The following is a 12318-nucleotide window of genomic DNA, read 5'->3' as shown; positions in this document are numbered from 1 at the left end:
ATTTTGTCCTGTAGAATCAGTTGGCTTTCTAAATAAAATCAAATAGAAGGGAATGGAGCAGAGAATAAGGAGCCTATCTATGTAAAACAAGCATAAGTGTGTGAGACTACATGGAAGAGAGAGAAAAATACTGTAGCCCGGTTGGAAAAATCCTTGACACAAACCAGAGTATTAGCAGGACATGTTTGTTCTTGACCTGAACACTGTAATGCTTCCAAGCAGGGAACATGCTTTCATTAAAAATAGGCATTAATTCGAATTCTTCAGAGATGAACTTTAACTGATTTGGAATTCAGATAAGCCCTAAAGTATTCACATATTTCAGGATTATCTACATTTTTCCATAACTGGGGGTCTCATACTTGGCTTCCATAAGCACATAAGTTACTGTGCACACCAGGGACTCTTTGCCATCCTCTTCTCTGGCCCTGTAATCACCCTGTACACTGGGTGATCACCCCTTCTTTGGTGCTCTGTGTGTCCCCTAGACCCCAAATAGCCTTATGCTATCTCTGTATTAGCTATGTAACCCCACCATTTCTTGCACACCAGGATTCCTAAATACCTTTTTCTGGGGAGTTTTCAGTGACCGTTTTTTCTTACAGTAGGACTTTTATGCTATTGCTCTGTGTTAAGGTTCTGTGTTGCACCACTTTCCTTGTGGCACGCATCCTGCGAGCAGTCTCGGGGAGCTGCCCTGTTTCCTGCTCTTCATGGCAGCTTCCCTACTCCTTCAGAAGGCCTGGAGCTTCCCAGCCCCACTTACTCCTCAGTGCTCAGCCCCTTGTCATTTCACATTCCCGTATTTTTTTATCTGGGATAAGTTATTCATTTGATAAGCTCCAGACTCTCATTGCAGAGAAAAGGTTTAACAACAATAAACAGACAACAGTCAATCAGCACTTGTTGGATGCTCAGCAGTTACCCATCCTCTTTCTCCTTTTCCCTCCCACAATCACGTTTTGATCCTCCACCAAGGGCAAATCATTCTTCTCAGCCAGCTGTTCCAAATTCCTGACCCCTCCCATACATTTTGTGGAAAGCAATAGCATATTGTGCTCATAGGTTAAGGCTGACAACGGAAGGAGGAAGATCTACCTTGCATTGGTTTCACTAGGCTATAGTAATTTTAAATTAGGTTCACATGGGATTTTAATAGAATTCCGTATATATTCTAGATGTTCCATGACCTTCCAGATCAGAGAAATAATAAAGACTTTTTTTTTAACCTTCTCACTAAGTCCACTTATATCTTAGAAACTACAGAAATAATCTAGTTATCTGCAAAATGTGTGAATGGAGATTCACAAACACACAAAGTCTAATTTCCCTTCAGAATGGTGCACCTGCTAATAGTCAAAGGATCCCTATCTAGGCTATGTATGGGATGGCGAGAGTTTAAAAAAAAGTCAAATGAAGGAGAAGAAAAAAAATTCATGTTTGGGGTTAGAATTTTCTATGCTCTTACTCACTTAAAAAAACAGCTGCCAAAAGGTCAATGTTATAAAAGAGGAAAGTAATAGATAATATGAACAGCTGAAATGTACTGTCCCTGTAGACCTGATTTTTCAGAAACCACTACCTTGCAGGAAAACCTAGGAAAAATAATTATTTTTTGAAGTCATTCTCCTATAGGAGAGCAATTTCACATGCAGACAGGTGCCAATGTCATTAGTTCCTTGGCATTATTTCCCTGCAGAACAGCTGACATCAAATGACAGGACAGCTTACTTGCACTAGAATACAAATAATTTCTCTTCCTGACATACAAAGCTTTACTGCTTCAGAGAAATATTTACAAACAATGACAGCAAAATAATGAAGTGTCAATGCACAGATCTAAGAGCAGTATTTACTTTTCCAAGATCTGAATACAACCCCCAAGCACTAGATTGCAGTGTGATTTCTTACTGCTGGGCACCTTGCATTGACTTTTACGTGCATGCAAAGCGAGTGCAGAATGCTACCTACGTATCACCCTGCTTTGCGGTAAGTACAAAGGGCACCTCGATCCCAGTTCAGGAGATTACTGTAATATAGATTTTTCTCAAAAAACCAACTTTGCCTAAAGAGAATAACTGCATAAAGCAGCCTGAAGGCATGAAAGCCACTGGAAAATACCGTCCATGACTTCTAAGACCTTCATCATAATCCTATTCAAGTTAAGAGGCAAAATTGCTTTTTGTTAGAATACTGTGAAATCTGTAAAAACAAAGTGTGCCAGCTCCTGAGAAGAGAATTGTAGACTCAGGGTTGTTTAGGACATGGGGAGAAGGAAATGCCAAACAGGGCTGTTTCTTTGCCTCTCAACTAGCACAGGCTACACCATGCCTACTCCCCCAGTTGACATCTTCTCCCAACTTAGGCAGGGGTTGAGTTCACCCCTGAAAAATCTCTCCCCTAAACATACATTTCAGAGCATAACAATAATATTGCCAGCATAGTAAGAGTTTGGCAACTGGAACGTTAGCTAGATGTTAACATAAGCCACCAGTCTGTGCTAGTTGCCTTGGCTCCTTCTGGGGTACATGGAGCAAGAGAGGACTCATTTCACTTTTCTGAGACCTTTATCTTCCCAAGGGGACAGATCTCTGCAGGTCTCTCCCCAGTAACTAAGAGGAAACCTCAATGTCTACCTGAAGATTAGGCAAGATGAATCCTTAGGAAGTTCTGGTGAGAGGCAGATGTTGTCAGATCCTATCTAAATTAGGTTTCAAAAAGAAACATTGCTCCTTTTCAATAAGCAGGAGAACTGCTTGGGAATCTGTCTCCCAGCATGGATCGTTAGCACTGCTTGAGCCAGACAACGAACAAACACCATCAGTCATATACCGAGTCTGCATTTATATGTTGGAACTGGTCTTCAGAAAGCACTGAATACATCGAGAAGAAACATGGAGCAGGCACACAAAAAGCATTGGGGCATTATCGTGCACAACCTGAGGGCAAGGTAAAGAAGATCTCCTAGAACTGGTTGGATTTCTGGGCAACCAAAGGTCATTTGCATTATTTTGTGGAGGGCTTTCTACGAGTCCAATCTCCCCAGGCAAGGGTCATGTTTGTGTCCATTACTTATTCTCTTTGCTCTAGTGATCCTGCAGTCCTTCCATTGACTGCGATGGCAGTGCTATTCATGGACTGACTCTAGGATTGGACCGTTTACTAAGCAAATAATCAGAATCAGCAGATTTGGAGTCATATGGGCACCCAATAAGCAGCCTGTTTTGTTGTCGGATTGGCTATAAAACCCCAAATCCCCTCAGTTCCTAGCTGCTGGCACCAAGGCTCACTAACAGCAAACAGAATGGCTTTTCACTCTGTGCTCTTTGTTTTCTTAGCTGGACTGGTATTTTTCTCTGAAGCTGCACCACTGGTGAGTCTCTTTTTATTCAAACTCAGTCATTACAAGAATGATAATCTAGATTTTCTAGATGACTAGCACCCCCCTCATCCATGAAATTCTGTAACCATTAGGCTTTGCTGGAGTGTTATTTTACTACCATTTTTTAAGTAACTTCTTCAGAATTCTTAAAACTTCTTTTTTGCCATTTACCCATCTATTTTAGGATATTGTGAAAGGGTCAAAGATCTAGGAGGTGTGACCTTTTATTTCGGTCTGTTTCTGTCAGTTCGTGACTCACGTCCCTTATCTTCAATATAGAGATAGCTTTAACTTCTTCACCAATCAAGTGCTTCTCTAAAGCACCAAAAAAAAAAATACTTTTGAAGTGTGACTAAGGATTATAATGAAGCTTAAGAAACAAATACTCTTTCAGCTCTAGGAATGTCATAAGTATTTCCTTGCTGGTTTCCTAGGCTAACAAACTCCGCGTGCACTCACAATAATCTACTGTTTTCCTATTTGTGACTTCATTAAAAAGGTATATTTTATAACATTTTGCCAGGGCCGTATGCAACTCTAAATATTTATCAAGGATTCTGTTTGTGTGTGTGTGTGTAATAAAGTTATCAGTATAAAGCTGTAAGCTACTCTGCTTTAAGAAACAGACTTTTACGAACTAGCTTTGAATACCATTTGGCAAAGAACTTGCTTTTAAGTCAGGGTTAATTCTGCAATAAGAATCCATCTTTTCTTTGAAAGAAAGTTTTTGCAGGGCTGGTGAACAGCTCCTCTACAACCTCTCCTGCTTTCCCCCAAGGTCTCCCATGGCTCTGTTGATTCCAAATGCCCTCTCATGGTGAAAGTGCTGGATGCAGTCAGAGGAAGTCCTGCAGCTAACGTAGCTGTTAAAGTCTTTAAAAAGGCTGCAGATGGAAGCTGGCAGGACTTTGCTACTGGGTAAGTTATGTGGTCTGATGGAGCCATTTTCAAGGTCCCTCGGGCAAACAATTGAGAAATAAAGGATACGGAGCTCTGATCAAAAAACCAGTATGTTTTCTAGCACTTGTCACGCTATCACTGTTATCAGCACGTGAATTCTGGTCTAAAATCCATCAGATTCAAGTGGAACTTATCCATGACTGAAATACATGCTAATTGCAAAAATATGTTGAGATGCTCATCTTATCTTTGTAAGGGAAAAGGTTTAATGATTGTTTTTTTTCTCCTAGCTTCAGTACTACCTTTCTTTTCTATAAAAAGAAAAACAAAACAATACAAAACACATTAAAAGCCTATTTACCAGAATTTTGTAGGTAATCCAGACTAACCTACTATCTTCCTATGCAATGGATATAGAGTTTTGTTTGCAGCAGTCACAGACAAAATCCTCTCTGTAAGCTTTGTCTGTACACATGCAAATAATAAGTGCATTAGTCGTCTTCTCCTGTGTAACAAATGTACTGGTTGGAAGAAACACCTTGACCAGAAAGTTTTAAAGAGTCCCGCTGTAACACAACACAGAAGCATAATCTCAGCATTTGTTTGTGGTCATTTCTGTAGATCTGCATGGCTCTTGCTAGAATGGCAGCTTAATGCTTACAAAGCATCCTCAGAACATCACTGAGGGGCAGGCAATGCTACTGTTATCTTCAGTCTGTGGGAAAAGTATGGGTAACGGAGGAATACAGTTTACTAAAATTCAAATAGGTGAGGTATTCAGGCATTTAAGTTTCATGGTAACAACTCATTTACTCAGATTTTTAAATAAGTCAAGAGAAATCTCTAGTAACAAGCATGGAGCAGAGCATCCAACTGTCTTTTACTAGGATTTTTATAGCACAATTTACATAAAAGCTGCAGAGAAAAACAGAGAAGACTACAAGGAGAGAGGTACCTTTCTCTCCATCTGAAGAGTTTCTTTTTATAAAACTCAATACAAAAAATACTTTTCCCCATTGAAAAGGAACAAGAAAGGTTAGGAGATTGAAGGAGAATCAAATACCTCCACTCCCAAATGCTGAGTGTTAATCTAGGAACAAAGGACTCTGAGAATGGATTTATATACGCTAACAAACAGACAGACCCCATGAAAAAATGACACGTTATTTTCAAGGAAAGCAGAAACAAGGATAATGTCTTGTCTTTAGTGAGTATTTCTGCCATTATTAGGAAACCCAGATTATTCCAAATGTTTCATCAAGTGCTCTCGAACATGTAATACCAAATACAATTTACAGAGAAATAAGATAAAAGCAACATCAGTGTTAACTGCCCTCATTTTTGGGGCATAATAGTGTTTCCTTGTTCAGTTTGCAATGCTGCCCTCAGCAAGCCCAAGGAGACAAATCTTAGCCAACATCTGTTGACATTTTGGGTCAGAACACCCCTGAGAAAATCAAATCACTTCTTCTTAAATATAAATTGAGAAGATTAACTCTAGACAAGTGAGAACCATTTTGCCAGGGGAAGCAGTGGAGGAACATTAAATCACAATTTTTATTGCAGGTAAAGATTTTGACCTTTTCCTCAACTTGCACCTTAACCAAGGCTGCTTTCAGCAATACCTTTGACTTTAGCTGATGACACTTATTTGAACTGGTTTTCACATGTGATTTTAATTTTTTTTCTTTTGTGAAAACCAAAGTTTCTCTGTGTTAAACCAAATAAAAATCTGAATGCAATCAAAGAATACAATCTATAACTACTCCTGTCAGGTTAAAAATATTTTGAAGTTACAGTACCTAGCAGATGCATATGGAAAAGTTACATTTCATAGAAACATCTATAAAAGTTTTTTTTTTACCTTTTTGTTTGTTTGTTTTTACTTTGCTAGCACATTTTAGGGAATTAAGCAAATGCACCTAGCAACTGGTGAATTTGGAGTAACAGTATTTAAAAGGCAGGGCAGAAGTTAGCATACCAATAGCTGACTTTATTAAGAGGCTTATTTCAAAATTAATCTAGCAAAAAATATGCAAGAAGAGATAAATCGAACTGAGGAGCACTCTGAGGAAAGCTTTAGGGCACAGAGACCTGGGAAACACATGATTTGGGTTCTGTATGAACTCCTTGTATGGCTAGCTTTGACCTTCTCACTCCTCATATGCTTTTGGAAATCTAGGTCTTATCACATAGTTCAAGAGTTGCATTCACCAAATAGAGCAAATATTTCCTCAGCACTCTACATCTGAGAGCAAAGTTTATCTCAGTGCAGCATGTGTCCCAAGAGTGCATGAACATCATTGCACAGACAGTGTAGATTTAACCTGATCACAACATACAACTAAGGTCCAGACAGTGAAAAAAGAGGATCAGGATCGCAGTTTAGGCTGGAGCCATAGTAACCTTACCAGTGGTTTGCAAAATTTTTGCTAGAAAACACAGCTTTATTAACTTAACTGTCCATCTTAAGCAGATGCTGGCAGTCCGCGTCCTATTGGGAATAAGCATCCATACTATATATTTATTCCCCCACTCAGACAGAAATACAAGTGCTGTTTAGAAGGAATCACTCGTAGCATTTTGCTACCAGGGCTGAACGCAGGGCATCCTCTGCCTTGCGCTAATCCCATCCAGGCCCTGAATTGCACACTGTCCTGTTGGCTGTCAAGGCAGCAGTACTGCTGAAGGGTTTGCTTCTGAGGCCACTTGCATTGAATGGCTGCCACCTAACAACTAAAATTAAGAAAGTGCCATTAATTCCTGGTAGTGTGTGAGAGTCTTCAAGTGAACTCTTGTTTCCAGTTTCCCAGCTGTTCTGGATGGTTAACATCTGCAGCTCTCGGTCAGCCCCTATTAGGGAAAGCACAATTCAAGCTGCATCCACACTTTCCTCAAACTAAAACTTATTTGTTGACTTGAACAAACCATTTTTCCTTTTAATTGATTTGTGTCTAGACTATCCAACTTGTAAGCAGATGTTTCACCAATGAATTCTTCCTCCCTTTACCTATTGCCTTTTATTAAGGCAATATAGGTTAAGTCAGGAAGTACGAATTAAACCCAAAAAACCTAGATGTGTACACGTCACAAATTGCCTGTGACCCATGTTTCAAATAGGGCTTGGACTCTCTGCAGGTTTGGTCTGTCCTGGATACAGTTGATTTCACTTATAATGGACCAGTGAGACTTTTCTCAGTCTTCAAAGTGCTAAACTCGAAATAGAAGGAAACCTGAAAATTAGCATGAGTTTTTCAATCCTGCTACTTCTTAATTTAAGCAACAGCTCTATCATTCAGACTGTTTTCATTCACCACCATAAACCAAAGATGACAAATAAGATGAAGGAGGAGGCAGCAGCTGGGAAAGAAAAGCTGCAATAGCACAACTGATGCTGTCTCTGACAAGCAGCATGTCACTACTTTCTCCCCTCCCTCTCTTCCTCCTCCAGCTTTTCTGTTTTCTGTCTAGACAGTTACTCCTTGCCACAATACGGGAAAGTTCCACTAGTTCTTCAAGTCAAGGATTTCTTCATTTTGTCTTCAACTACAGCATGTTGTTATGAAGTGCTAGCAGAAGTGAAGCAGGAAAAAAAAATGATTAAAAAAATCAGAAATAAAAGGAGGGAAAAGAGATAAATGGGATTTAGGTTCTATGTAAATATTGGAATAGCTGTCATATAAAGCTTGCTTTTTTTCTAACAAATAGGGTGCAATGCCAGCTATATTGTCTTGTTTCTGGACTTCATTCACTCAGTTTTTTGTTAGGAGCCGAGTACATAATCTATCTGAGCTGGGAATTCCTATTGCTCATTTATATGGCACCCAGTGGAAGAGGCCCCTGCTCTTTGACCAAGGCATTGTAATTCAGATTAATAAAATCTTGTGATGCTGAATTGCTTTTCCAAGATACTACCACTCAGGGTCACAGAAAACCACATCAATGTATAGGGGTAAAACCTATAGCCTCGGTGCTAATAACTAGAGAAGAAAATTATTCCACTAAAATCTTTCTTCTCTCTTTAATTATAATTTGACATTTGGCATCTTGACTTTCATCATGACAACCGTTCTCCTAAGCCACTAACATTTGGTTCCAGAGGGCACTTGGTACAAGTTAAACATGATATTAAAGGAGGAGTCTTAACTATAATTCTTGCCGTAGCAACAGAAATAACCAGAAAAGCCAGCCAGCTTTGATTTGTGATGTATATAGATGTGTTGGTAGCAAGGACAGGCTCTGCAATATGGAAACATACACTACATAGGAGGAGGGAATTATTTTAGATAAATAGAAACCATTCAATGTAGAATCTGGCTGTGCAACACCTCTTCTATTTAATATTCCACATCAACTGTTTCTATTTAGCATTTAAATGACAGCATAAAATATTTATGTAGCTATTTTACCACTACAGGAAAACCACAGAGTATGGGGAGATCCATGAGCTCACAACAGAAGAACAGTTTGTAGAAGGAATATACAGGGTTGAGTTTGACACCAGCTCTTACTGGAAGGGACTTGGGCTTTCTCCATTCCATGAATACGCTGATGTAAGTATTTGCAAATATACCTAATAACCTATATACTGTGTAGTGGCATCACCTGGAAAGAACAAATACAGTCCTTTAATACTGAAGGAGCAGCACCATTCAGTGAAATGGTCCACTGTCACATAACATTGGGCAAATAAAGGCAGTATATAGCCAGCTAAGCCAAAGGAAGTAGCCAACTTCCCTGCAAATACTGGCACAGCTCTTCCAAAGTGGAGCTGTGCCCATTCACCCATTCAGACCAGTAGGGACCTTTGTTCAAAAAGAGCTAAGTTATTCAAAAGTACACAGTGTTTAAAAAACAAACAAGGAAAAGAAAAAAAAGGAAAAAAAAGACTGCTTTTATTGTTGCTGAAGGAATACAAGGATTTGGAAACCCTAATTTTATAGGAAATAAGCTATTCTTTGATCAGAGGTATTTCCCCCATATCAGTCATCTGAAAATCCCTGAATACTAGTATGACCTGTAATTACAGGAAAAAACAATTCTTTCTGATGTCTCTTTTTTTAAAAAAAAATTATGCTCAGTACTGAAATATGCAATAGAAAAAAAAAAAAGACATAAAAATATAAAGAAATAACCATAGTGGGAAAGGAAATGTTGGCTGTTTCAGTGATACTTGAATTTCATAATCAGGCCAGCAATGTAATCATGTCTTGTGCCTCCCTTAGCTTTCAATCCTACGCTGTTTTATTGTGTGCTCTATTTCTACTACATTTACTTAGCACTTCCAAAAATCTTGTTTAAATTCTTCAGGCTTAATCTGTCATTAAATTTAAGTTTCCCCAAATTAAGTAGTCTGGAATGGCTACCGGTTGCGTTGTAGAACATTTTAAACCACAAGTTTATGAAGCTCTGTAGAAGACTAAAACAAATGACTGAGGCCCAGGTCCATAAAAGTAAAAGGTGCAGCTTGGGTCATTTAGGTCTAATAAACAATCCTGAAAAATATTCCCTAAACATTTGGATGTCTGAAAGTTGCTGGGGCCTACGGAAGGGCTTCACCTCAAAAGGTGCTTAAAAGCACCTGGTTGAGACTGTTCCCCTGGGCTGTTGAAGAAGCTTTCCTTTGATGTAACAGCCTACAGGTCAACAAATTGCCCTGGGAAGTGGGCAGAGTGCAACGACTCTCTGTGTACAAGGTAACTGAAGCCCACAGTCCTCATGTCCCAGCGGCTTAGACTTTGGCAGGACCAGGGTGTAGGAGGGAACTCTCTAGTCCTCTTGTAGAAAGTGCGTCATGGTTCAGAAAGCAGATCAAATGTTAGGCTAAGGAGAGCCAAAGGAAGAGGGAGCTTAACCCAGGTGATGACACTTTCCTGGCAACTGGGTGTCCCAAGTTCCAGGGACTGATTTGGAGAGCAGCAAATTTGAATTCTCTTAGGACAAGGGTCTCTCCTTGTTCTGGCAAGTCTAGCCACTCAGCTCTCAATGCAAGAACTGACCCATCACCAGCTGTGCTAAAAACAGGAGGCACTGAAGTACAGACAGCAGCTTTGGGCTCCAGCTGCCTGCCTCGCTTGGACACCTCACACAGTGGTCATATTTAGGTTCACTAGATGAGATTTCACCTCCCTGTCTGTCTTATTGGTCATTTGAGATACCTGCCCTCACCCTCCCATTCCACATCACAAACTAGTTTGCCCGACTCAGGTGTAGGCATCTCCATCCAGCTTCACTGTGGCTGGTGACCTCAGTCCAAACCTCACAAATTTCTCAGTCTTCAGGAAGCATCACAAAGTAACGGGGAGCATTACCCTTCAGAAGGGTAAAATCATTGACTGGACAGAACTGGCAAAGTATTCTGCAGAGGAAATGGAGCGTGCTTCCTAATTCTTAATAAGGTAATGTTGAATGTACGTTGTTCATCGTGATCACAAGTTTTCTCTTTTCCAGGTGGTGTTCACTGCTAATGATTCCGGCCACCGCCACTACACCATTGCCGCTCTCCTCAGTCCTTTCTCTTATTCAACCACTGCTGTTGTCAGTGATCCCCAGGAATAAACATATACGGTCGTTACAGAAAGACCCTCTGCTAGAACTATTGTAGGCTTTTAGGAGGAAGGTTTTTCCTACTGCTAATGCATAACTTTTTGCTACATTAGGTGTTTTTCCATTTTGTAACCTGGCAAACTTCAGACAAGTCAATAAAATGTTACTTCTTTAAAACAGTTTTGATTCTATTGGTGAAGTTTTATTGTGTTCTAAGGTGTCATGATTTGTGTTCAAGAGCAAAGGACATCTGAAAAACATGTATGGCATGGCACTTGATTTGGTTCTGTTATCTTCCTCCACTGCCTTAAAAAATTCTCACCAAACACATTGGCTCAAAATAAGAAAGTTATAGAGTTGCGCTACCTTAAAAAATTTGACCAAATACACTGGCTCAAAATAAGAAAGTCATCCATGCTACTCATAGTTTACACACAGAAGAGACAGTCCCACTATTAACTAGGTCACAGGGTAAATAGGAGAAATTCTGAATACCTAGCAGCAGAACAAACAATGCAGGAATACTATTGAAATATATATACATCCAGAGAGCTCAAAGAGTTAAAATCTGTGTACCTTTACTTAAAACTTCAGGTAAACCTCAACACTTCGCCGTTTCAAGAGGAAAGTTTGCTGCTCAATCAATCTAGGAAGTTCTGAAGCAATTTCAATTCACACCATTTTTAACAACTTTGGTCTTTAATTCAGCTGGCTACTGTATTCAGGTGCATCCAATTAAATCTCCAGTAAGTCAAATCTCTAGCTATCATTTTAAAAAGTCCTAAAATCAATGCATCATCTTAATATTCTCTTCATATTTTTAGAAACAGGAAAAGGTAAGTTGTAGAATGACTGTGATTCAAATAATGTTGTTGATTAACTGACCAAAGACTTTGAGGGCTTTAGCATGGATTTCTGTAGACTGATGGCCTGTTGTATTTAAAATATCCTGAAGCAGAGAAATTGTTTTTTTTAACGGGATTACAGAACTTACAGAGATAGTTACTGAAATCATGCCATTCAGAAACCATCAGCACTCCTCTGCCACTGACCTTGGAGTTTATCTCCACACCCAGAGCCTGCTGGCATGACTGCGTACCAAGTGAATTCACAAGTTACAAAAGCTTCCCTTTAACGTTTCACTATTTGGTTACTTTTTTCCCCAATTTCAGGACACTACCAGTTACACAACTCTTGTAAGCAGTGCAAATAGTTTCAAAACAGCACCCATCTTAAAGCATGCCGATTTCATGGGATCCTGCTATTCAGAGCTTGAAAACCAGTAGGTTTGATTTGCAGTGGGCTATGCCCAGCCCTCACAATAGGACATAAACATGCCCATATAGGTGTAGTCATTAAAAAAAAAATCCTAACCAAAAAACTACTCTGCACATAGTCAGATGTCATCTGATGACAGGATAAACCGAGTAAGAGAGTGTACATGCACATGTCTAACCAAAGATCAGAAAGACAAAGTTTAATTTCAAGAA

General features: G+C 39.5%; 1 protein-coding gene across 1 annotated transcript; it reads left to right on the top strand.

The window, feature by feature from the left end:
• Positions 1-3193: 3193 nt before the first annotated feature.
• LOC104161499 (transthyretin) lies at positions 3194-11007 on the top strand. Its single transcript, XM_009699961.1, has 4 exons — positions 3194-3373; positions 4161-4300; positions 8700-8835; positions 10733-11007. Exons 1-4 carry the CDS (start codon positions 3305-3307, stop codon positions 10838-10840), a joined length of 453 nt encoding a protein of 150 aa, XP_009698263.1. The 5' UTR covers positions 3194-3304; the 3' UTR covers positions 10841-11007.
• Positions 11008-12318: the final 1311 nt, after the last annotated feature.

This window comes from Cariama cristata, unplaced genomic scaffold, assembly GCF_000690535.1.
Source record: "Cariama cristata isolate BGI_N322 unplaced genomic scaffold, ASM69053v1 scaffold10595, whole genome shotgun sequence".
NCBI lineage: Eukaryota > Metazoa > Chordata > Aves > Cariamiformes > Cariamidae > Cariama > Cariama cristata.
The sequence above is the reverse complement of the archived record's forward strand: the minus strand, read 5'-3'. Positions and strand labels throughout refer to the sequence as shown.